Here is a 26,892-nt window from a genome sequence, read left to right as displayed (position 1 = left end):
AAAAAAGGTAGTTTTGCTCAAAACTGCAGTCTCTAGTTTAGGTGGAAAGGGCTCGTAGTATTCATATTTTTAATCTAGATTTTGCTAAACTTAACACTGTTAGAGAGGAATTGCTAAGCAGCCTGATCCAGCATAGTGATTTCTGCATGACTTTGCAGTAAGCAATTCTCGTGGTTTTCTTATGCATTTGTTGGTGATATTTGTTCTTCTCTAATCATTCTCTACTGTTTAATACAGTAGAGAATTAATTTATTAGGGCCTGAATCTCTATGGTCATGCATTTTGTGAAAAATTATTTCAGTAGTGGAAGAAGAGTGCAAAAAAAATCAAAATGAATAGGAGTATTTTACCCTTATTTTGTGAATTGCTGCACAAGGTAAAGGACTGTGGTAATTGAAATTCCTTACCGTATGTGCCAGGACTAATTGCCTATAGTCTTAGGTGCTGAGTAGGTCCAATCAATATTTTTTGGAAGAAGGGATATGTTATTGTCTTTGTAGCACAGTTCACATTTACGCCACTATTTCTAAGATAACAAACCCATTAGGGAGTTGCATTTTGCTGAAGAGGTGAATACATTATTTCTTGCCAGCTAAAAAGCTTTTGAGCAATACTGGATTATATCTGAATATGGGATAGTTTGCTTAAAAGACCTGCTGTTCCTAAAATTCAAGGCCTTCTCGCAACTGTGCTTAGCTGTCTAAACCTGGTAGTGACCTAACTGTAGACCTTAAAAAATTTCCCAGTGAGTTCAGCAGGCGGGGAATATGCCAGCAGCTCTGTGACCTGAAGCCACCTGCTTGGCTGGGGCAAAGCTCTGCCTCCACCTTCTTCCTTACTCCCTTCTCACAGGCAAAGGTACGTTGTCTGGGGACCACTGGCTTAGGCTGAACCCTCACACAGAGGGAGATTTGCTCTGGTTGAGCTAGGAGGTTGTAAGACGTCTGTAGCCATGGAAGAAAAAAGGAGCGAAACACAGGAAGCTGTTCCATGTAATTCGGCCACTGAGTTCTGAAGGATCGCTGAGTTTTACTACAACTAACTAAGGTGATTCCTGAGGATTTTTTCCAGGGCCCTTCACTGGGATGTTGTGCTAGGTGTTACGGTGGGTTAGCAGAGGCAAACAACAGTCCTGGTCCCACAGAGCTCCCAGTCAAATTGTGTGATGAAGGGGAACAGGTGAAGACGTGGCGGGAGGGGAGGAGGAGGAGGAGGAGGAGGAGGAGGAGAAGGAAGCCCCGCTGACAATGCTGGTGGCAGGCTGGGGCTGCGGAGCGGCCACCTGCCCAGCCGTCCATAAGGTGCTGTAAATTATACCTTGCCCATAAATAAGTGTTTAAAAAAAGCCTAAGGAACCAGAGCCATGTAACTTGCGATGCTCGAGACTCTGCCTTCCTCCGCCTGAAGCTCTCGTGTTTATGTTACTAGTGTGAGAGTGCAGATACGGGAGCAGGGCTTGGGCAGGCTTGCAGCCCGGTGATTAGAAAAATGATTAGTTGACAGGAAGACTATGGCTGTCTGCGTACAACAGGTTCTGAGGGCAACATCAAGGTAAAAATCCTGGTAATGTAATTCTCATGTGGCATAAAGACAATGAAAAGGCAACAAAAGGATAAGAGATTAATCTCAAGTTTAATTTATGTAAACATAAATTAGATGGACCAGACATTTCCGTGAGCACGTGAAGAACCTGGCAGCGGCCCAAACTTTTCCATTGGGCTTGAAATTAAGAAGTCCTAACTGTTCTGCCTTTTCACTGCATATATGAAGTACTGTAGCCACGCCACCTCACACGTAAGAAATCTGTACATACAATCTAGCATACAAAGAACCTACCCTTAAAAATCATGCCTTGGGATTAGGCGGGATGCTCTAGAAGGCTGGAGGTATAGCTTACAGCTAAGGAATCGGTGGATCCTGCTGTGAACGTAGTTATTCCTGCAGCAAAAGTGCCTTATACCATCATCTACTGAACGTAACAGGAGTTAAATCATCACCTGGTACTCCTGCGCTGAATTTGATAATGTATTTAAATGAAAAGAACAGTATCGTACTTTTCCAGTGTACTGAACAGTTGAACGTTCTAACACGGGTATTTTCTGCTGTGGCCCGTTCTTTGGAATGGGGACTTCTAGCGCCTAAGCCAGAACACGTAACTGAGCAATCCTTTGCATATGGGTTATTCCGATAACCTGAAACTTTCTATTGGCCCTGAATATGAGAAAAATCTTTCTAAACAATTGGGTCTTTGTTAGATTGTTTTTTGCTTTTGCTTAAAGAGTATATCATAAAATAGCATTAATATCTACAATTTCAAAGTACCCGTGAAGAATTTCAGCCATGCTTAAATTTTCTTTGGAGTTATGCAGCTAAAATTCAGCTCATTAATTTCAACTGTTATAAGTATACAGTCTGGATTAAATCAACAAGAGCAAGGAGACTAAATGTTTAGGATAGAAATCCTATAAATTATCTTTGTTACCTGCAATATAATTCTTAGTGAGGGCTGTGACATAGCTCTCTAGAGCCCTATTGCCTGTTTCTTGCTTGTAGTGAGGAAACTTCTGGAAAAGAGAGATCATTTATTAGCAGAATAGGAAATACAGAAGCGCACAAAATAGACAACGCAAGCTTGCTGTGGTTTCCTTTCTCAGTAGCGGTGAAGATTTCATTGCACTGACTATGTATTTACTTTCTTGGATAGCACATTTTGGGATGAGAACTCCCTAAATATTATTTAATCTGCTGTCAGTTGTTTCCAAAAGGCCCCCACTTTCTTACACTGTGAAATTTATTGCATTACTGTGCTATATATTCTAGGACAATTTGTAGGGTGATGAATTTGCGCATCAGCTTTGGAGGGAAGAATGGGTCTCGTCCCGCCCAGAGACGCGCGGTGGGTTAGCGGCTCAGGTCGCGTGTTGTGCTGTTCAGTCGCATGCGCGAAGGAGACGGGGGCCGGTGCAGCTGTGCTGGGGGACTGCCAAGGTACGCTCTGTCAGGAGAGCAGAAGGCCTTGGGACCCCTTCAGGGCACCGGGTCTGTTTTGCCACGCGAGGGTAGGGTGCAATGTGCGTTCCTTTATAAACATGCTAGTGCTTTAGTTGGTGAAGTCCAGTGTGAATCCCAGCTCAGTCCCTTGCTGACCTTCCCTTTAAGCAACATGGTCAATGCCCACAAATCACCATTGGTTCCAAATCTGCCTGATAAATCTGATTTCTAAAGGTTTGAACTCCATATGAGCATAGGTTTAAAAATGTTTTAACTTTTCAGAATAGCCACATAACTAATAAAGAGCTTCTTTGGATATCCAACAGAACTTAAGGGTTTTTAAGTGAAAAAAATCTTTGTTTGCGTATAACTAAGGGTATAAGTTTCACTTGCATGAATAAATACTACTTTTCTTCACCGTTAATTCTGTTTTGTCCAGTTCACTAACAGGATGACTCTCACTGAATGTGAAATTATCCAGTATTTTGTTGTAGCCTCATTGGTCAAACTGAGTCCTCAGTGTCTATTTATTGCCTATTATTCATGGTGTACTCTGAAGACAAGGATATTACATAACAGGTTTTCTGGCATATTCTATAAATGCTTTTAAAACAAAAATTACCTTCTCAAAGTCTTTGTAAAGGGAAAAGAAGGGTGGTCTGTGTACTCGCTTTACAGTATAGGACTGAGACACAGTGTGACTTCAAAAATACCATTGATTTATTGGTTGTCCTTTTTGAGGTGTTCAGGTCTTGATTTTTTTTTTCCAGCGGACTTAACTTTGTGCAGCAGTTTATATATAGCTATATATATTGCAGTCTCAATGTTTACACTGGCTTGAGCTGCAGCTGTGAACGCTCAGCACTTGCTCAAATGCAAACCCAAGTTTTTAAAATCGAGATCCCAGAAAATGAAGTGCCATAACTGCAAAACCTTCATTTCTGCTTTTGCAGTCATCTCCCTCATTCACATCGTTTCTCCTGACTTCTGCGATGAAGCATGGTCAATGATCCTATGGACAACAGCCTCGTTTGCTCCACGGTCCTGGTTTATGTTATTTTCTGGGGCTGTCCTGTGTGCTGAATACAGCAAGAATCCTATAAAAAATCACGTACATTGTTTTTTAGTTGTACATTTTTTTTTTTAGTTAAAGAATGTATCGTAATGCTTATGTACACAGGGATGAATTAAGATTGCCTGGACAACTTAGTTCTTACATTTCTGTATCTTTTCAGTACCTGACTTTACAATATTAATAATGCTCTTTTAGAAGAAAAAAAGATAGCTAATTTTCAGGGGAAAAATGTATATAGGGAAATGAAATGGGAAAATGTATATGTATGTAGGGAATTGAAAATTTTAAGATGTTGTTCTCGAGGATATTGGTGTATTCCTTTCTTATATGTTTTCACAGATTTACAGTATATCAGCTATTATTCCTGAAATGTATCTCCATGGCAAGTAGATTGGTTCTTGTAAGATCTGTAAACCTTTTAAAGCTCCGTTTGCTGGAGTTATTTTGGCAGTCTTATTTGTTCTATATTTCAATGATAATAAGCTTAAGTGAAAATTTTATTAGTACAAAGGAAGCAGTAGAACTGATTTTGCCAGTGTATTTTAGTGTCCCGGAAAAGACTTCATCATGTGCCATAGAGACCTTCAGAAATGATAAATAGAGAGGAGATTCTAGCTATTGTTTTCATTCCTTTGCATCCTTGTTTGAAGTCATTTCAAATCAAGAGCATATTATTTTGCTTTCTTTGTATTATATTTTTACATACAAAAACCCTTAAGGATTTCTCATGAAAAATTCTTTTTGTTATACAATTGTTTTAATTTCAGAATATTTTATGTAAGAGCTGAGTTAAGATTTTTACACACAATATTAAGAAGCCTTCAAATCATTAAACAGATGTTTATTACTGCATTATTAGGGTAATGAGTGGAACATAATTTGGGGGAACAAAATAGAGGTCTTTTGAATCATCCATGTTTTGTTCATAAATCTGGTGTCACAAAATTTCCAAGGAACATTAATCAGTTTAATAGAAACCCTATTTTCTTGCTTTTCAGGAAGCTCCCTCCATTTTCTGCCCCCAAACCCACCTGGAATGAAGGAGCGCACACTTTATTTTTTGATTACCTTTAGTTTAAGACATTCTTATTCCCCAGAACTTACGCTAACATTTTCATGTTCATTTTACAAAATTTCTAATACTTTAGAAAGCCAGACACTACATACGAGAAAATTGTATGTAGATCTAGACATTCACTTATGCCCCAACTGATTTGTTGTCTGCACCAAATTTAGTGGTGAATTTGGTGAATTTTACTGTAAGTAAGCGACCTGTTGAATACTGTGTATTCCCTAATAGGCAGGTCCGGAGGCCATCTGCTGTAAGAATCGCTTCACACTAGCGTAACACCGAAAGGTTTCTAGATTAAATTCTCCACGGCGTGTTTGAGTGATAACTTCAGCTCCCGAGCATTTGCAGGTAGTGCAGAGCAAAGTGAGTTGTTTAGGGTTAGGAAAGGGTTGTAACAAGGAGTGGTGGTAGGAGGTTAAGAGAATGGATAATTAGGCCAAATACTGGGAGAAATTTCAACTCTGTTTGAGACTAAGTAGACCTTGATGGAGCTATGGCAGTGGATTCTAGGAAAGATACTGGCTCAGCCTGTTCTTCTTTTCTACTCGGAGAAAAAAAAAATCTATCCTCTAGGGATGGTCAGTACAGTATGACGGGAAGGCAAAGAAAATAATAAAGGTCTGAAGACCTGCTTCCATTAGCCCAGCTTTCTCCCATCAGAAAGTAACAAATGCAAATCCTATTGATTTTGTTATTTTTTTGCTAATAAATGTGTAATAAGAGACAGCAAAATAAGCGTGTCACTCTCCTTTAATGTGTCGTTCTGTGCTCAGGGATTGCAAGCAAATTGCAGTCCCCTTTTTCCTAACCATCCCTGATAGCTGTTGTATAAAGTCGGAGACTCTCTCTTGTCAGTATTATATGTTCACTTAGGAAGCAAATAGGGGTGTGTATACTTAGGGAAGAGGTGATTACATATGATGTACTGTATATGATCATTGTAATGCAAATAAGGCAATGATATATACTTCAACGAATACAGCCAATCTAACAGTAAAATATACCTCATAATGGAATGGGAACTTTAAGTGGAAGAATGAAATGTACATGTAATTTTGACAGACTTAAAAGACATTTCTCTTCCAATAATGTGCCAAAACATTGCATCCAAGCGATTACACTGACATTTCAGAAAGCTTCTTTTGACATACACAGTGTATCGTCTAGTGCAGTGTTCATGAAATTAACATTTTCCTGGAGTAATCATATACAATTAAGTGACCAAATAGTTCTGAGGCAATACAACTGTATTTCACAGGAACTAAATATATTTCTTCACACTGATCCTGCATGTTTTAGTTGAGCAGTCATTAGCATGTTTATAATGGTTCTAATTTAGCACAACATTTTCTGAATTTTATCCTTGAGTCATTTACAAATTGTTCATATTGAGTAAACAAAGGAAACAGATTGCATTTTATACTTAGTAATTTATCTGAAAGAAGAGGGGAGGGTTAATTGTCTGAAAGTTTTGCTCTGTTTGGGGAAGTGATTCTAGTCTTGCATTGCTTGGCACACAATGCCTCTCTCCCTCTGCTCTAGGGGAAAAAAAGAGAAAATAAAGAGGAAAGAATGGAGGAGTGAGTAAAATGAAAAATTAGGAGCAGGACAAGATTGGCCACTCCCAAAGGGGAGTGTGGAGCAGAACTGGAGCTGGCACGAGATTATCTAAAACAGTTGGTGCATTCCTTAATGATCAAGTGCTTGAGAAGTCCAGCTCTCTCTCACAGAGCATCTGTGTTGATGTTTATATCAGTGCCCTGCTGTATGGGAAAAGCATGCTTTCTCTTGTTGCTTTTCTAAAAATAGTGTGGCATATAGCATTGTATGAGTTATTTTAAGAGAACAAAAACATTTGCAAGGTTAAAGGTTCTGCTTTTTAATAAATAAATAAAAATAAAGGTCAGAACTGTATCTTGGATTATTCTTTACATGGAATTCAGAGTTCTTTTTATCTGGACTTTTGCACGAAGCCTTTTACTGGAGAATTTCTATTGAAGCAAGCCATCTTAGGCAGAGTGGGTACAGGCTTCAGACTCTCTGCAGTTTTTCCCCCAGCCACATCTTAGAAAGCAAGCCTGGAGATTACCCCCAGATAAATTCCAGGGCTTCTGTTTAGAAAGTCTGTTGTTTCATACAAGATCTAGACCAGTCAAGGAGCGCAAATGAATTCAGAGGAAAACCAGAACATTTTAATGTCTAATTATTTTTAGTGAGCTTGGAGAGTTTTAATTAAAAGTTAAGAGAGCTCTCCAAGCTCTTACAGTTCTAATTTTATCATATTGTGGAAATCTTGTCACCATAAAAAATATACAGCAGTTGGCAGATTTACTTGGTTCCCTGTCCTAAACAAAACTGTAATGTAGGTAGTCAGCAGGCAGCTGCATTTGCATTATTGCTTTTGCAAGCAAACATCTACTGTGAGCTGAAGCTCTTTCACGTGTAGTTGTACGCAGGCGGGCCTTTCTGAGCTGCGAGTCCCCTTTCTCGGTTTGCGTGCTTTGCAGTAGTGCCTGCAGCTTGCATTCGGGATCGAGACCATGCTCTAATTCAGGATCAGAGTATGCGCTAGGTGTTCAGCAGTAGCCTCGCGAGGCGCGTGCCGGTGGCGGCGCAGCTCAAACAGCCGGGCCGGGCCCCGCGGTGGACAGAGAAGCGTCGGCGCGGGAGGAGGGAGGGAGGGCTGCCCGGGACTGCCTGGCTCCCTAACGGCAGAACGCAGAAGTGAACTGTGGAGAGAACTCGACTGTCATTTGCAATAAATGTAGCAAAAGCAATTAGCAGGTTTTCCTGTTCTGAATGTCGCATTGTGCGTTCTGGTGTTGTGAGAGTGCTTTTATTTTTCGTGATTTCAGTTTTTGAAGAGTTATTAAATCAGCAACATCTTGAAAAGTTGGTCAAAGAAAGCAGTTTACTGGCTAACAACGTGTTTGAAATGCCTTATATTTTAATTTTCTGTTAGACCATGACAATTAATTACTGTCGGATAGAAATATGGAAATTGGCAGGGCTGAGATGAGATTCTTCTGACCTGCCTTTCTAGTGACAGCAAGATCGAAGCCAAGCTCCTTATGAATGAGTGGCAGTACGCCGCAGCTATAGATATCGAGCCTTCAGGCTGATTTTTGATTAGTTTTGTATTGTTGCTATCTCTTTTTCTTTTATTTAAAGTTTATTGAAACAGAAAAGGATAATTTGTGTTTGAAAGAATAAGAAAAGTAGCTATGGCAACTAAGAATCTATTTTAGTAGTATTACACAAACTTTACATCCTTGCATTGAAAAAGAATAGATAATACCATACTGCAGTTAAGTTTCTGATAGTCATGGTTAAATTATGTTTTTATTTCTCAAATCAGGAATGTAAATGCAAAGTCCTTAATTTCCTTTCTAATTGCTACTAAGTTATAAAATCTTGTTTTAGCGAAGTGAAATAAATTAATCTTTTGCTTTTCCCTTTAATACTGAAGTGTTACATTTTGCATGTGTTTTTAAAGTACATATTGCAAAGACTGAACACCATGAAATACATGTGTGGTAAAGACCTGTGCTAGGTGGTTCTTTATCTCAAGGAAATCTGGAGGGCAGTGAATTCACAGAAGGCATGCAATCAAGCTGTCGGCATGCACTCAGAGATGGATCAGTTAGTCAAAAGTCTAGCTATTCTACACAGCTGTATTAAAATTGATCACCAGATTAAAAAAATATACATACCACATTTTCTGAATATTTCACATTTTTATAAATGAATCTACCACCACCACCAATGGACATGGAGTTCTAGGTTACTTGTAAGTAACAAACACTGACTGGAGTAAATATAAACTATACTTGGCTTCTACTCAAGAATATTTGTAGAATACTAGTTTTATTCAGATTTTGCTACTTTCTACTGGATTTAATATTCTATGAAGAATGCCAAAACAAACCTTCCTCTTTCGTATGTGCAACGGTATTATTACTGTTGTTATTATTGTTATTGTTATTATTATGCCTTCAGCATCAGCTACTTGAGAAAATATGTTCTCACGAGGCATGAGATGTGCAAAGGCACAGTAGAGAAGAAGGTAATAAAATACTAGCCACTGTAATAGCTATGTGCACCTCACTTGGTTTTGGGGAACAAACCCAGCTTTGCTTTTGTAGTGGAATTCCACTGGGGTAGGTCTTGTAAGAACAGAGATGTCTGTCCCAAAGAGTTCATAATCTTATTTAGTAGTCTTTCAAAGAAAAAAAACTTTAACAAATATTTCATAGTCGCTCACAGGGTAATTCCACTGGCACCGTTCTTCCCATGTGATACAGACTTGAATGAAGCATTTGAACTCGTTTGAAAAAGTCTAATCCGAAGGACACATCTTCTCCCGTGGAGCTGAAGGCAAATAAATATAATGAGAGTAGCTAAGAGAACACAGAATATTAAAGATGGAGGAACTTGCATGTTGTTATATCATCCCAAAGCTTGCAAAAATGTAGTACGTTTGCCTTTATTTAGCAACGTCTGCTACACTGTAATGAGTTACAACTATAGACTGTAACTTCTGACACAGAGACGAAGATCACAGTAAATCTATAGCATTGTTCTTCCAAAGTGCAGAAGTGAAGTTTATCCTTCTCTGCCTTCCTATGCTGGGCATATTTGAAAATAGTTTTCTTTGGAGTGTACCTGATTTCTCTTCTACTTCCTCTACTTCATCTTTTCCAGAGCCTCTTTCCTTGAGATGTAACAGTTTACGTGCACGTAGAAAAATGTCATGTATACCTTTGATTGAACTATATTTCTGTATTGTTTACGGACTTACTGTGCATTTGCAATCATTATTAATAAATCAATGTGCTTTTGTCTTCTGTCACAAAGTAATGTAGATATTCAAAAAGAATTGTATGCAAAACAAGTCGTGTTTTAGAACTCATATCATTAATAATTATCAGTTTGCAGTATTGTTACAACATGTTTTGAGGGAAGCTTATTATAAAAGAAATAACAAGGCACTGCACAGTAGCAGGAAAGAGACAGTTCAGTTCATCACCGGTATGAGTGTTATAAATATGCCAGTCTGTACTATAGTGTTTTATTAAGTCTCAGAAAGTCAAAGCTGATTTGAAATAATAATGTCTGACAGTCAGTTCTTTGAAGTTTTGCTGCTGCACTCTCACATTTAGGCTTTCTTTTATGTATGACTTTACCATAAAAAACAAAAACACACACACGGCATGAACGCCTTCCCCCCCCCCCCCTCAAATCTGTGTTTCAAAGAAAGTAGTAAGCGGCTACTTCAGTGAATTAAACCAAAAAACCTGCCCCCCCCCCCCAGGTCGATGAGGATAGGTGCAGGCTGCTGTAAGGTCATGCAGTATTCATGTAAGCTGTAGCTGGGGATGCTAACTTGTTGAACTGTGTGAGAGTGATTTTTTTTTAAAAAAAAGGGAAGAAAAAGACACAAGAGGCAGAAGGTATCCTTGATAGGAACAAGATGACTTTCATTTAGGCAGAAGTGAAGAGCTTGGCTGTGCTGGCTAGCACACGCGTTCTTCATCCCGGCCTGGCCTCGCAACAAAGAGCTGGATGCCATCCATTCCATGACTGATTGATTACCCAGTGGACAAATGTTAATTCTTTTCATCGATGCTTTGTCATTGTGGAGAGCTCCTTTTCCTCTAACACCTACAGGTTTTTTCTCTGCCTTTTTTTTTTTCCCTGCTTATTTGTCTTTTAACGATCTCTTCTCATTCGCCTTTACAAAACTATTTTGTCTAACAAAATTCTCACAGTACTTTAAACTCCTTTACTCTGCAATTAAAATTACTAACCAAGTATGTAATAAACCGTGATATTAAATAATGCTCAATGATTTCATTTAGTCATCCCAGTCTAATTATGCTTAACCTGTTTGCTGTCCTTGAAAGAATTTTTTTTCCTAGTTTATAGCATAAAAGTATAAAAGATCAGAATCTGTTTGTTGTTAATGTAATAAATTGCTTCAGTGCAACTACATTAATTTGATCTTAGATGTGTCAGTGCTAAATATGCTACTTACTCTGTGGCATAAACCCAGCTGTGGTTTATAATGTCAGTGATAAGAGCTGAAAATGTATAAATGCTGTTTTTTTTTTCTTTGCTTCTTTTATAATTGTCTTTAACTGGAATATCTCTGAATTTTGCAAATGCCCTGATCCTCAAGGCTTTGGAACGGTTGCGGAGTGGAGTCTCAGTACAGGGAGGCTGATGCAGTGCAGATGTGAATTCAGGCGTCTTCGATGTTCAGTGCTGGATTCTGAGTCGATGCTTTGTTTTTATAATGAATCAAATCAGAAAATGAATCAATATGGATGAAGACTTTTAACTGATGTCAGAAGACTTCTTTGTAGATTTTATATTTATGTGAAAAACTAATTTTCAGTAGGAAAAGAAGAAGAAAATCCCTTTCTTTTTCCCAAACATTTTCAAAATGTGTGTATTCGTGAACACAGCATACAGAACTTGAAGGGAGACATGCCTTTCAAGTATAAACCTTTATATTTAGGTTTGTATCTAATGCGAAGGACCTCCTGAGAGCTTTAATACATAACATGATTTTGAATTCTAAAAATTATGTATATTAACCCTGCTAATTGAAAATTTACAGGAATTTCAAAGGAGCTACATTTACAGTGCTGTACAAAAACTTTATTAAAAGACTCATTGTGTATTTTTGTAATTTTTCCAATAGCAAAATACAGTAGCTATAGGTTGTATAGTCAAATATCTTTTTTCGAGAATTTGAATAGCATGGTAGTATTTAAAGAAATTCTTCTTAAGGAATTTTTGAGGCATTTAAAGAGACAGAAATTGTAACTAACAGTGTAATTATATGAAGAAGAAGGCACACAGATTGACCTGCTTTATATTCCTATTCTTTCTCAGTCCATCTTTAGAAATGTACTTCTTTCCCCTTACTTAATGTAAGAACAGATAAACATGCATGTTCTTAAGAAAAGTAAGAGAAGAAATAAAACAAATGCTTCAAGGAAAATATTTTATAACTCTTATGAAACTAATTGTTTCTTTTTTAATTTAAACATTTTTCCTTTTTTGTATGAATTGAGGAAAAAATATTAGCTAAAAAAGCATTAAAATACATAACCTATAGCAAACATCAAAATAAAATTCTAAAGCTCTCTTTTTGCAGGGATAAGGGGGTCTGAAATTTTGGCAGGGGAGAAACACAGAAACATCTTTTTAAACTAATGATGATATCACAAAAAAGGACAAATTATAATGTTCTATTGATAATTGATGGTTATTTCTTGGTTCTTCTATTATCAGGCCAGAACTCATAAAAGTAATAAGTGCCTGCTTTTGTTAAAAGTAAATTGTTATTATATAACAAATATTTTAACATTGCCTATTGCAACTTACAGCTCCTTAATTTTGTTTCTTTTACAGAAAGATATAATTAGTAAATAAATTAGCTTTTCTACTGAAATATTACTTCAAAAACATTTACTAGCTGTGTTGTCTTTCCATGGAGGCTTGCGTGGTGAAAATGTGTTGCAATTAAAATCTGATCTTTGATCTTTTGATAGTTACAGTTTGGTATGCTTTCAACTGGTTTTGTTTTTTGTTCTTTCAAATGAGGGATGCTAACGCAAATTTGTAGTGTGAAACTATTTGCCTCCTAAAATGTGATTGTCTATATCTGGCCTTTTTTCCTCCTTGAACTTCTTCCCAATATTCTCTTACTCTTCCTTTTATGACCCTTTTGAATACTCCTCCTCTGACTATTTTTAGAGTCCTCTGAAGTGGAACAAACTGTTACCTGTTGTATAGATGCTGTCTCAGATGATACATGTCTCAACATGGGCTTTTTGTGTTTGCTTTCACTTGTGTGAGTGCTTCTAATAGGACTGCTGACATGAGAATGTGAACCAGGATTTGGCCTTTACTCTGCTAGTAGCTAACAGAAGATATGTGGGGTTGAATTCTGCCTTCTTGTACACCCAAGTTTTAATTCTTACGTGACTGCAGTGATATCAGGGCAAATGTTGTCAAAATTTGGAACATTAATAGGTTTAGAAAGTATAGTCTAGATTGATATCCATTGTACACAAATGGCAGCTTGGGTGGAGAGTTTCTGACCGGCTTAGCAGATGGATGTTTACAGTATGTCCGAGTAAGCCAGAAGGTTCTCAGCACCACCAAGAATGACGTGTGGTCTTGTAATGAGGGCTGTTTGCAAAGATTCATTTCAAGAATAGATCTGCATTTAAATCATGTTTTGGTACCTTGCTGAACCGAGCTTATGTGTTTCCCAGGAGTTTAGCATAGTCATTGGTAGTGAGTCTGTGTACCCATGAAAATACAGACACAATGTTTGTGGAAACTGGGCTGGTCTTACTGCCTGGGAAGGGAGCAAGAGGGTTCGGCTGGCTGGAAAATTCCCTCACTGTACCGAGGCTCTTAAAGGCATGAGACTCTGAATCGTGACATCAACCACAAGAACTCCCATCTCAAAAATCACCTTTTGCCAGTTATCTGGAAGGTCATGTATCATTTAGACTTTGTAGTCAGTAAGTTAGCTTAATTTGGGGACTGTAAAAAACCTTCAGATTTTATTCAAGAGTCTGCTATGCTCAATAGCAAATTTTCTAGTGGAAATGAGCTCTGATTCTATGCAACTTACAGAAGCCAATGTTCTACTTTCTCCTAAATGTAATGACTTCAGTGAGAGTTTTGCCAGAAGAAGGTCTCCTGGACTGGGGCAAAGATTTGAAAAGTAGTCTGAACTGCAAATTATGAAAGCAGATCTTCTAATGATTGCATGTTGTTTACAGTGTACTGGGAAAAATTCTGATACCGTGAATATCCAATATGTAGAGTGCTTTTATGAATTCCATGGAGACATTTTATGAATAACTTTTGCATTGACATGGGTATAAAAATGGGTTTCAGATGACACTGTGTGCCAAATTTCTAAAAAAAGCTTCAAAATCTTCATGTATAATTTTGAGTGTGCAATCATTCTCAAATGAAAAAGACAGAATTTGTATATACATTGGCAATCTATGCTTGTAAATTGGCAGTTAGCATGCATAAATCCTGGACAAAGTTTTCCTTTCAATTAGACCCTTGTTAAATCCATAGTAACTCCATTAACCTCAGTGCAATTACTTTGGATTGAAAATGTTGTTAAATGAGAACTCTGTTTGGCTATAAGTTCATTTCCCTTTGAAAATATGGTCCAATTAGAACAGACAGAAAAGTTTTAACAGGAAAGTGACACCTGTTTTCCTAATCTGTAAGATTATATTAGATATATCTTCCTTTTTTTCCCTCATAGATTCATCCTGCATGGAAAAGCTACTTTCTAAAGACTGGAAGGAGAAGATGGAAAAATTAAACACAAGTGATCTTCTTGGAGAAATTAAAGGTATGTCACTCAAATTTTAATTATTAAAATATATTTTAAACACTGTTTCAAAGATTTGCTTAAAGTTCAGAAAAATAATAGAAATAACAATCAGAATTTGAGCATGTCTTCCTCTTTCCGGCCAATCTTCTAATGTTTATCTTTGGAATGACAGAGGTCTTTGACAAATAAATAAATTAGAGCATGCAATAATCAGTTATAGGCAGCATCAAGAATGTTATGAGAAACACCAGGTTAGTTCCATTAGTTCATTGACATCAGTTATATATCTCAGTGTCCAAAGGAAGAGGAAGAAACATTTTGAAAACACAGAGTTTTTAGTACTTAGTAATGTTTCTTCCCAGTTACATAAATTATATGTAGAAACTGCTTTCAGATTATAAAAAAGGGATCATAGTTTGATCACTGCTTTAAATCTTTGATTGAAAATTGGAAGTATACCACAATATATTTGTTTATATTCTCACTGTTTCTGAGGAGAAAGAGAAATTCTGGATACAGTTCTGGAGCTACTGAAATCAGTAGGAGTTTTATTGCTCATATAGATAGGATAGTCCAGTAAATCCGGGATTCGTTGGACCAGACATCTAGTAAGATCAGAATTCCCTTGACAATTAAAGACCTTGCAGAGAATTTAGAAATGTGTTTTCCCCACTCACCGATTCTTCTGTAGAATTTCCTATTGAAAAAAATTTCAATGTTACTGATTAAGCAACAAATTGAAAAGATATGTTTATGTTTGTGTGCTGTGAGCAGGGCTTGTAAGGCATTTTTAAAGGGTACATAAAGTACTTAGATTTAGTTCTCTTTACTGATACAGTTTTCTTAAATAGCAACTACAAATATGTGGAAATATCTGTGCACATTATATTAATAAGTCTTTACTAATATTAAAACAGAAAGAGAAATATTATTTGATGAAAGTTGATGCTTACGATTTTACATTTGTACCAGGGTAACTTAAGATAGTTACATTCATTTATTACATAAATAGAGGAAAGACTGGCCCTTCTTTAGTAAGTGGGTTTTAATTATTTCCTTCAGCTGGTGCAAGACCAAAATCTAATTGTAATTAGATTTTTCCTTCTGTTGGATTTCTCCTGTAGAAATATTACTTATATATTAGGCAGGTAGGAAACCATATAGTAGTGTCAGTGGCAGAAATATAATATGCACTTTTACAAAAACGTATTAATAAACAAAAGTTAACAACAGACCGTAATAAACAAAGAAAACAAAATTATGTCTTGAAATGATATTCTATATAAAGCTGTATTGTCTCCCAATAGCAAGGAAAACACTGAATGCTTGTTTGTCCATTAATTGCACCATATAGCTGCTTGGTCTCTAAATAGAAACTACTTGAATGCTATTAGTGGTTCAGAATTAAAAGAGGTGGGATCTCTAACAATGCAGGAAAATATTCTTTATTCTTTGATACGGCATAAAAAGCTTTTTCATGAGCTTTCATTTACAAAAAACTGTTCATTTTTCTGAAATTGTCTTATTCCTCCTTTTTTGTTTGGATATGTATTCACTACAGAGTGAATTTGTAGAGTTCTCCTCCTAATCCTTTTCTCATCTGCTTACAAAGTACTCTCATCCAGGCTTGGAAGGTTTTTCAGCCCATTTAACTAGCTCGTCTAGGGGTAAAATCTGTTAGCGGCATAAAAAGAATCGTCCAGTTTGCCTCACCAGATTGAATGTTGACGGTCACTTGGTTGGTTTCCACCACTGTCCTCCTATGCTCGCGAGGACAGATACGTTTTCCTGGAAGTCATTTGGAAAGCACAGAAGGGGGCCCCAGCTTCAGCGTCAAGAGCTACGGCTGCCTCCCGTTCCTCTGCTGCTGCGAGTGTGAGAGGAAAGAACAGTGGGATAGTTTTGGTGTGTGGTTGTTAAATGTGGCAGAGGTTAATGCCGGTGCTTATGTTATACATTGATTATGTGCTGTGCTGTGGTCATATCCACAGATGATGGGACAAAATGCCCTGTTTTCTGCAGCCTTGTTTTTTGCATTGGCCCTTGGCTTGGCGTATCTGTAACTGACTGCTCACAACAGTGCGGAGAAACCATGCTATAAAGGAGAATCAAATACTGAGAATCTTGTTTCTGCCCCTAGGAGATTAGATTGTTGAACGTTTTTCCTCGTATCCAGGTGTCCTAAAAACCGGGTTGATGCTGTGGGGCTGGTGTGAATTGAAATGTAGCTATGAGCTCCTCACTTTCCCTTTCCCCACTTCCCTCTCGCAGTCTGAGTCGCTGTGAGTTCCCCGTGAGGAAGGATGGTCGTGGGTCCGCCTGTGTAGCTGCCCAAGGGTCGGTCAGCCCTACCCCGGCTGGCAGTTAAGAGCGTGGTAGCCCTCAGAACAGGAAGAGACCAGTCAGGGGAATGAGGTGGTGGGACGGACTGTGCTCCACTGCTGTTCCCTCTCTCCTCCTGCAGCCTTTTGTCTTTCTCAGTTTCTTTCCAAAGAGCTGAGCTGGACATGACTGTATCTTTTGTTGGCGCACTATCTCTGGAGGCTGGCTGACACTGTTACTGGGGCTATAATTCCTAGACTTCTAAAGAGTTGTGTCTTGTGAAGTCTTTCTTTATCCTTCATAGGATTACTGTGAAGACGGAAAACTATTTGTATTCATGAATACGAATGTAGAAATACAGAATATAGAAATGTGTTATAGAAAGATAAAGTTACTTGTACGAGGTCAATTTATGAGTTGAGGGGTAGATCGTGGAGTCCTGCCTTCACTGACACAAAATAGATGAAGAGATCCTTTCTCTAATCCCTATAAACTTTTCCTTAAGCAATCTTAATGTCTGAAATATTCCTCTCTACTGCAACTTGACTTCCAGCAAGACTCAGTGCTGAATCTTTGTACTGCCACTGCATTTAACATTTTTCGTGAACAGCCAAAAATACAAAGAAGGCACAGACAAACTCAGAAGATAAAATAATGTTTGCTGTTCTACAGTGCTTTCCACTTACAGTTTTCAAACCTCTGTACAAAGGTATTAGTGTCGTTTTATAGTTGAAGAGAACAAGGTGCAGAGTTACACAGCAGGCTAGTGGCAGGCCTCAAGCAGATCTCCTTTCCCCTTGCCTCCCAAGCCAGTTACCTAGCCTGTGCCTCTAAGCTGGCCAGCTTCTAGCTGATATGGAAATTGTAGGCTACTGAGAAGGATCAGACTAATAGCTAGGTATTAACTTATATTAGTATTTGTGGATCTTAAATTGTTTTCAGAGTAATCTCAGTAAGAAGAAAAAAAGTCATTCTAGCCAGTGGCAGCATGAAAACCAGAGTGCAGGAAGGAAGTAAAGCAAAAGAGGTGATCCAGAGATACTTTTTTTATCTACTAAAGAAGCATACAAAAAAAAAAAAAAAAAAAAAAATCCTTGTAATACCCAAGGTGGTAGACTTCCAAAATCATGAAGTTCATTTTCATAGTGCTGAATGGATTTCAATCAGGTAACTGGCAGAGCAAGCTGAGGTCTGAAAGAACTACTGTCAAAAATGTGCCTTCTCTGGCATGTCAGATAACATGTTGCTTAACTTGCATTACATTCCAAATCAATATATTTAAGTGTTTGATATTTTTTTACTTTTGTGCAGACTTACTTTCTGCTCATGTTGCTGAGAGACTAACCTAAAGACATGAAGCGATGCAGTAAAAATAAATAAATGAGATCATTAGGGAAAAAATCTCAGTTTTAGGAAAACGAGGTGTGGTCCGGTGAGGAGCAGCTCTTTGCACTGACTGTTACTGGGAGTTGTTTATTTTAGAGGGAAGGCGTTGTTCTTGCGAAGGATATAACCTGAGCACGTACTCTTCCTCTGTGTCTGCGCAGCTACCACCCTCCCCCTCCAGGGAAAGAATAGTATCTTGGTTGTGGGAAGGAGGTTCACTAGGGCTCGGTGCCAGAAAAAAGGATGAAAGCCGCAGAAAAAATAATGTGCCACTGACACAAACTGTTTCTATTCATATTTGGGAAGCACACTGATGAGAAGAAAAGATAATTGGGTGAGAGAAACAAATAAAAAGTGGTGTCTTCTTGCTTTACCTTCTATGTTTAGAACACAATAGTGTTAATCAAGATGTAATTATAAACTGTATCTATCAATACAACAGAAGCCAATATAAAAGTAGCAAACAGTGAAGCATTTATTTTTTTCTGTAAGTGGGATTGTTCATATTCACAATTACTCTTGCATAATGTGCTTCATTTGTAAAAGTGCTTTTTCTGAGTTTCTTTATTAGGATTTCAGTTATTGATAATGGCCCGGATTCTTCCTTGATTTCCAGCCAAACAAGCCATTGACTTCAGCGAGGTTGTATGAAACTCAGAGGAGCATTTGGCAGAATGCTTTGTAGCCAAATTCCAGTGGTTAAATAAGTCTACTTGTTCATTTGATATGTTTATAAATGAAACACATAAGTCAAATTTTCAAAGGTCTGTGAAACAGTTGAGCTGAGTTAAATGACCTGCTCACCTAGACAAAAAGCTCATATTCACTCATGCTAATCATTTGACTGTATGCCTATTGCCAATGTGTGTGTGCATATATATTTTTTAAAGGTATACAGGCAGTTCGTGAGGCTTGTGCCTGGCTTTTGCAGTTTTGTTCTTTCATACAACAATTATGCTCAACAAATACTCTTCATTCGCATTTTTATTATCATGAGTTTCAATAAACAAAGTGATTCAGGCTTCTTTTCTAAATTTCCAGATATTTGGGTGCAAAGAGCTCTGGCCTCACCTTCCCTCACTGCATTTATTTTTGATGCTTAGGTTTCTAGTTTTTCTTCACCAGCCACAGCTAGGCAGAGTAGCATCATTTATCACTATACAGAGTCTGTTTTAAGTTTTCTGTTTCTGTTCCAAATATAAATCTCTGGAATAGCATAGTCTTGCAGGCATCAGGCAGTTGTCCCACTGAAATAGCCTGCAATGGTCTTTCTCAGCGTGCAGGGTCTTTGAAGATCAAATAAAAAAGGTCAGTCTTTAAGTAACTTAAGCAATGATGTTATCATGAAAGGGTCAGAATTCGTCTAACAGTCTTATGGAGGAGTGACTCCCGGGTCACTGGCTACTGTGTTACCGGTGAGTTTGCTGGCTCCCATTGGTGGTGTTTGTAACTGGCACGATCTGTATTTGTAGGCATTGTGACTTGCATGTCACATGCTGCCTTTGTACAGTATACTCTATTTTGGGAAGGACAGTGATTGATGTCCGTAACCTCATCCAGTACAGAAGTCTACTTGCATTATGTTTCCTGTGCTTATTCCTTCTCATCTTGTATTTGTTACTTTATTGGAAAGAACCCGGAAACTCCTATTCTGTATGGCATGTACGTATTTAATAGCCTCAAAATATTTGGTTAAGAGGGAGACGGTATGCCTGTTTCCTAAGGAAATGTTGCATTTAGAAAAGCAAACCGACTTCTCTCATTTGATAGTCTCCTTATAAGATATAATGTAAACATTATTAAAAATTATGTTTGTCCCTGATAGAACATGGAAGAGATGGGAAGAAGTGTTTTCTAGGAGCATTTTTAGTGTGTGCATTAATTACTGGAGGAGAACAGTGAGTCACAACTGCTCAAATCTAGTAATTTAATGCTATCCCTTTCTGGAATATTCTTGGAGGCAGTTCGGTGTGAATGAATCCTTGAGAAAGTTATGGTTTGTGTGTTTTTACAGTGAATTAGATTTTTTTTTCCTCAAAAGATGCAAGATTTACACAAAAAGTTAAAACACTTATTTTTTTGCTTCCGTTTTATAAAATGTATCCTCACAGGTGAGCTTTTGGGAGGTTTTGGTTTGCTACATTTAGTGGGAAGACTATTTTGAGCAAAATTAATTTCTTGATGTTTTCCTGTAGCTCTGACCAGCAGTGTAGTCAGGGTTTGTTGTGATTAATTCTCAGTATAATTGCTGAACTTTGTTTTTCAGGAACAGTAAGGGTAAATAGCAATCTGCTTTATAAATATAAATAAATAAATAAAAGTCTTATATCACAGAAGCACTCAGAGGTTTTTAATTATGTCACTTTGTATGGCTATAGACATTTCAAAGCTCTCCTTTGTGCTCTCTGTTATAAACATATTTTATTTCTTTTGAAGTCTGTGTGATATACATACTAGCAATTAAAAGCCCAGCTCAGGCTTTGAGACACAAGGTCTTCTTAATTAAAACTCAAACAAAAGCTACAAGCAAAAGCTCCACTCTGTGATTAAGGTCTAAAGTGTTATGATACATTAGAATCATTGTTAACTGCTAGGATTTGAAAAATCAATACACAGGAAAAAGGATCAACTGGTTCCAATTAGTGAAACCAATGAAAGCATCAAAAAAAAAAAAAAAAAAAAAAATCCAGAACTCCTACTTCCAAATGCTGAAGAAATTGGTCTTGATTAGAAATACACCACGGGCAATGAAGGGTTCTCGTAATGTATTTATTACTATGATCCAGTGAAATAATACGCTTAACTTTTATGTTGTAGCTCTCTAAATCAGAGATATATTTTTGTTTTGTCCTTTCTTCAGTCATTGGCATTTTGTGTAATGTGTTGCAAAAACTACATCTCCAGGTCTAACCTGACCTTCTAAATTAAGTGATACCTTGCTCTCCGAATGACTGGCTATTTCATAAGTGTATTCTGTAGTTAATGTTTGTGTACGCTTTAGTCTGATTTTGCATGGTGAAGGTAATTGACTCGAAAATAAAACTATTCTAGCTGAACTTACCATGCCCCATAATATCTACTTGTTACAATTAAGATACCCATAAAGTTAGTTAGACCAGAAGTGTGAACCAGCTTAAATTTTATCGTCCTGTGTCGTCTTGACTTTTGTTGATATGAAATACATTTTTTTCCAGAACCTGGATCTGAAGGGGCATACCCTGAGCTTTGCACACAGAGGGTAATTCTATGGAAATCAATGGCACTGCTAACTGTACATAATGTTACCATTTAAATTATGTACGTGTAAGAAGTGGCAGGATTGAAGCTGCATTTAGGAAAAAAGAATTGGTCACAGGGTTATATTTCAATGGTACCTATCATAGTCATGCCTGCTTCTAAAGTGAAGAATTAATGACTAATACCATTTATAGTTCTTAAAACTATAAATTACATTGTAATCAACCTTTCATATGAATCAAATTCTCCATATTGTTGGATACATTTTATAAATCGTATCAACTAGGATGCATGCAGTATATTTCCAGACACACAGTGAATTAGGTACTTATTGCGATCTTAAATATGTATTTCTGACCTTCTTGGGGTATGTTTCTAAGCCCAGCTATTCAGGACTAAATATATGAACTCTATTACTGCATTGAACTCACAGAGACATCTCACTTATATATTCTGTTCCTTGCAACCCAAATACTGTACTAAGAAAGTAATATCACCTGGTCAGGAGAAAAAGGAATAAAAGGGATAGTAATGCTAATAGTAAGGAACTTGGAACAGCAAAACTTTCACTGGGCGTGCTAGAAAGACTGCCTCCTGGAATTTGATCCATTGTAGTGGCAAAAAGATGTATGCTACTAAAATGTGTTCATTTCCAAACGCCATTTAAATTTTTTAGCCGAAAAAGGTTTGAATATAAACCAAAAAATTACAGGTAGGTTTTCTTCTTTGAAAATTTGCTGTTTTCATCTATCTGTAGCATTTTTTTCAGTATTACACATCTTTTTTTTTTTAATTTTAATCTTCATATCAATATTTGTTTTCATTTGTTTTCTTTAATGAATAGGGTTTTCTTCAGCCTTTCACTGCAGTCAAAAGATATTGGCTCAGTAAAGAACCATCTAACCATTTCCTCATCTTCTGACTGAAGGATGTCAGTGGCAAATTTTCTTTTGACTCAAGGCCCAGCATCGTCTCTAATGCAGATTCTTATCTTTAGCAAAAGAAAATTCCTACTGAAGTCAAATATACTATTTATATGAAAAAGCAAGTGCATGTATAGGAGTCCGTATTGATAAAACAAGATTGGAACGTGTATTTCTTGTGTTTCATTATGTTTCAGCGCTTTTCACTTTTTTTCCCTCACTACAGACTTACGAAGTCAAATTATAATAAACTAATGAATATAGACGTTTATCTTAAGTGATGCATACAGGCATACTGAAGTTTCCTGATCAGTTTGGATTCTCTGGAAACCTGTAGTTGTGCTCCTTTATCAATCTTCTGTAACAGGAGTTTCGTATTAGAGGAGATCTGTGATTTAGAGTAGCAGATATAAAAGACATACTGGTATGCTTTCTCTGTGGACACTGGGCAACCCAGGGAAGGGTGTAAGGAGAGGGCAAACATATATTTCCTCAATATATACTCTTCCAATTTCCCATGATCTGTGATTAATGGACTTCCTGATTGAGAGGTGGTGCATTTGGCTTTGATGATCCTTAATAGAATTATCATCTATGAATTTGTTCAATTGCTTTTGAACCTTTTAATTGACAGATGAAAAATCCGTGGGCATAAATTCCACAGTTAGCAATATGCTGTATGAAGAAATACCACCTTCTATGTATTGGAACCTACTACCTTGTAATTCTATTTAGTGCCTGCTGGTTCTTGTATTATAATGGGCTGTGAATAGGTGTTCATCTTTTTTTTTATATTCCTTTCAGTTGTCTCTTCTCCAAGTTGAAAAGTAAAAATCTGTTTCTTTATCCCTTGTATGAAAGCTGTTCCACATTCTGGTCATTCTTATCATCCTCCTCACTTGGAAAGAGACCCTATTCCTAGCAAAAACAGCCTTTGGGCCTGATTCATGAGACTCTTTGCATCAATCCCTTTCATCTCCGTTGGTTTTAAACTCCGTTTCTGAGCAGAGAGCCCCTCCTGAAATAGAGTCTTGATATGGTAATGTTTGAGAGTCACTACGAGCAGTGAGTACACCTTGATGGTATCAAAGGATATCAGATTTTTTTCTTAAGAAGTATGTAAGTGCCCTGTGGACCCAGAGATGGGTCAGAAACTGCATCTATCGAATGTAAGGGACATAGCATCAGTACTTGGTAAGAAAAACTAAAGTATGAGCATGACTGGGCAACTCACATGCGACAGATAATAGCAAGAATGTCCTGCGCAACCTGACACAGCCGCTGCCTCACAAGCGTAGGCTCAGTGAGGAACAGAAGACAGAAGTACAAGAAGGGCTGTCCTTGTCTTCTCCAAACAAACTGACCCTTTACAAGAGGTTAACTAATAGTATTTTTTTCAAGAGGTCTTGACTTGTCTAACTATGACACCTCACTTCTGATCAATGACATCCGATAGTTTTTTGCCAAAGGGCAGATCTAGCCAAATTGGGCTCGTTTTCCTTGTATTTGCCTCCTCCAACCAACTTTAAAAAGAATTTGGTGTAATCAGGAATCTGGGGGTTCTAGTGGAAATTAACAGAGCTTTACTGAAACAGTTTCCACAGGAAATCTGTCAGAAAAGAAGAAACAGGAATAGAAATCTATTAAGGGTATAAACTATGCTGATTCCGTAATTTCATTGAAGGTATTACCCTCTGTGTTAATAAATCAACAGCTTTTTACCCAGCCAGCTTGATCAGAAATGATGCTTTCCCATTAGCTCTTACACTGAAATCGTATTATTATATGCATATTTTTTCTAACCCTTCTTTTTCTTTAAATCAATATTAGTTTGACCTACACATCCTAATATTTACCTTGGTCTGCATAGATATGAATTAAGTTTAGTATTAGTCACTTTGTCAGAAATGTTCTTTAACAGTTACACAAATTTAAGCTGAGACCTGCTTGATAGCTGTTTAAAATTTGTTGCCCTGTAGATAGCAGTAATGGGAGGCTAACACACTCATGTCTGGAATGAATCCTCATGCCTATTAAGATTTGTTTGAATAGGTTTCCATCACAACAGGTGCACAATTATTTTATGAGTAAAATATTATCAGCCTTCCAAATTAACCAGGGCAAAATGCAAGTTGTCTGATTAAATAATCAAACCTAATACTTAAAATGCACTTGATTTCCATGGGAATTTTAAGATGCTAAGTCCCAGTCTATCAGTGAAACTGTGATTGTTTGCAGCATGCAAGTAGCAGCTTGTAGTGTATCCTGTTTGGTACGTTTTACATAATACATCCTACATTATACAAGACAAAACCACTAAAAAAGCATATAATAATAGGTTTTACTTCTAGTCAAACAATTTTAATCTACCAATGAAGGTATTGCACTCTGCATTAAATCAGAAGAAAGTGAGCCTTTAATGGAAAGTAGTTTGAAAGTGTTCTGCATTCAATTAGGAGGCACATCAGTTTAGAAATATAAAACCTTGTGTTGTTTTTTAAATAATTTATTTTATGAAGGGGGAGGGAAAAAGGGAAAATCTGAAGTGCAGCTTGCAGTGTGGAGTTCACATATGCCACCATTTACCGAATAACTTAGCAAACACAGTGGCTCCGAGACCCAAGAAATGGATAGAATCTGAAACAGTAGTTTCACCACGAATGGAAAACTTAACAGTGCAGCTGTCAGACACAAATTACATGCAGGTAACTGTTTGTTTAATATCTGAATCTGTTTGTCAATCAAGGAATGCTATGAATCAGGAGATGGGATCTCAAATACAAAACCACAAAGTCAGAGACAGCATCTGGAGGAGCTCCAAGCCACAAAAATTAGGGAAGAAGCACAGAGGGAACAAAAACTGTAAATGCTTGCATGGATTCTGCCTCTATATACATTGAATTTAAATAATTGTGTTGATACATCAGTAATAATAATTGCTGATAAAAATTATAGTCTTTATTTTGGGCAGCAGTATGTTTTACTAGATATGAAATTAAATGCAATTTATATTAATTAGGGATAATATGAACAGTATGTAAGTGGTTGACATTTCCGACATTTTTAAACATACTGCTATATGTGAAGATACATCTTTTGCATTTCTTTTGACTCAGAAATAGTGTAGATTGATATATGGCCCTAATGGGTTTTGTTGAAATAAGGATCACAGTTCTAACCTCAAGATCTGAAGATTATTTATAGACAAGTTTCACTATATTTGAAATTCAGTTTTGAGATTTGATCATTAATGTAACTGTTCATAAGAAAATGTTAGTTTTGTCTGGAAGCTGGAATGTATTCTTAATAGAAGTTCTAAAACAAAATCTGCTGTTAAAAATGCAGGTGTTGGACTCAAAGTGCCGAATTTCAAAAGACAGTGTAGTGTGTACAGACCTTAAGTTTTTCTAAATGTGGGAAAGCCTGCAGAGGCTTCAAGATTTGATTGATAACGTCAAGGGAATACAAACAGATGTTTACTGAGGAAGGTACGCAAAAATAACCAGTATGTGGTTTGCTTTTAAGATCCATTAAGAATCATTCTTTTAACTCTTAACCGAAAGAACTTCTTTCTATCTTTACTGCTTTACTGTGGTGCCGAGATATGTTTGCCTACATATTGTTAAGGTTCTGCAACAGTCACGGGATGACTGTGGATTTTCTTCTAGGTGCTGCATTAAGTAGAGGATTCCTGCCTAAGGACATATTTGTAAATTAATTAATTCTGTTGTCTGTTTTGTTGTTATTTTCTTTATCACGCAAGGGCTTCACGGTGTGTTTATGAGCTCATAGACTTCAGCCACAGATAAGGGTACTCATTTCTTCTGAAATTTAAGGATTTTTCTAAAGAGAAATACTTTAGCTATCAGGTTACATCCTGCCACTTTTCAAGATAACAGTGAGTGGCAAAGGCATTTTGGATCTCTACAGACACTCAGATAACAAATCCCACCATCAGGCAACTAAGAACACTCAGTGCTAAGAACTGGCTGTGGGCAGGCCATAAAGAGAATTGTCATTCTGCTGACTTGAAAAAACCATATTCAGTGTCTGCATATGACTACGGTTTAGTTAACTTCATAGGTGGATATGTCTCTTCTCTTTCTTTTCCTCTTCACTTCAATGTGCTAATAAACACTGAGGGGAAATCAGTTCTTTCCTGAATTACAGTTGTAACTGCTGAAAAGGGCTATATGAGGATAATCAGTGAATCATCTGAGACAACTTACAGGTGTTAATTACATGTGAGCTGAATCTGCGATCGGAAATGTACATTCTGACAGCTTTGCCTATGCAAAATATTTAAAGGCATTAAGCACACAGAAATTAATGTAAAGCTCAAGTTTGAAAATGACTGAAAACTGCTAAGATTTAGGTAATGAAAAGGAACATTGGTTAGCTTGTTTTAATGAAATGGTCATCACAAAGGAGAAAAAGGTTTCCTTATGATAGACACACTCAGACTCTTGCAGTATAGTCCTAAAAGGAGACTGCT

At 37.2% G+C, this 26,892-nt stretch overlaps 1 protein-coding gene across 13 annotated transcripts in view; it reads left to right on the top strand.

Moving 5' to 3' along the window:
* SOX6 (SRY-box transcription factor 6) overlaps positions 1-26,892 on the top strand; it is a 366,958-nt gene that overhangs the window by 183,721 nt on the left and 156,345 nt on the right. For all 13 annotated transcript variants that reach the window (XM_062576052.1, XM_062576050.1, XM_062576051.1 and 10 more), the window contains one exon: positions 14,458-14,547. In XM_062576052.1, coding sequence (XP_062432036.1) covers positions 14,458-14,547 — 90 coding nt within the window. The remainder of the gene's footprint in view (positions 1-14,457; positions 14,548-26,892) is intronic.

The sequence above is a fragment of the Rhea pennata genome, chromosome 5, assembly GCF_028389875.1.
Source record: "Rhea pennata isolate bPtePen1 chromosome 5, bPtePen1.pri, whole genome shotgun sequence".
NCBI classification, from domain to species: domain Eukaryota; kingdom Metazoa; phylum Chordata; class Aves; order Rheiformes; family Rheidae; genus Rhea; species Rhea pennata.
Note: the sequence above shows the minus strand (reverse complement) of the source record. Positions and strands in the feature narration are given on the sequence as shown.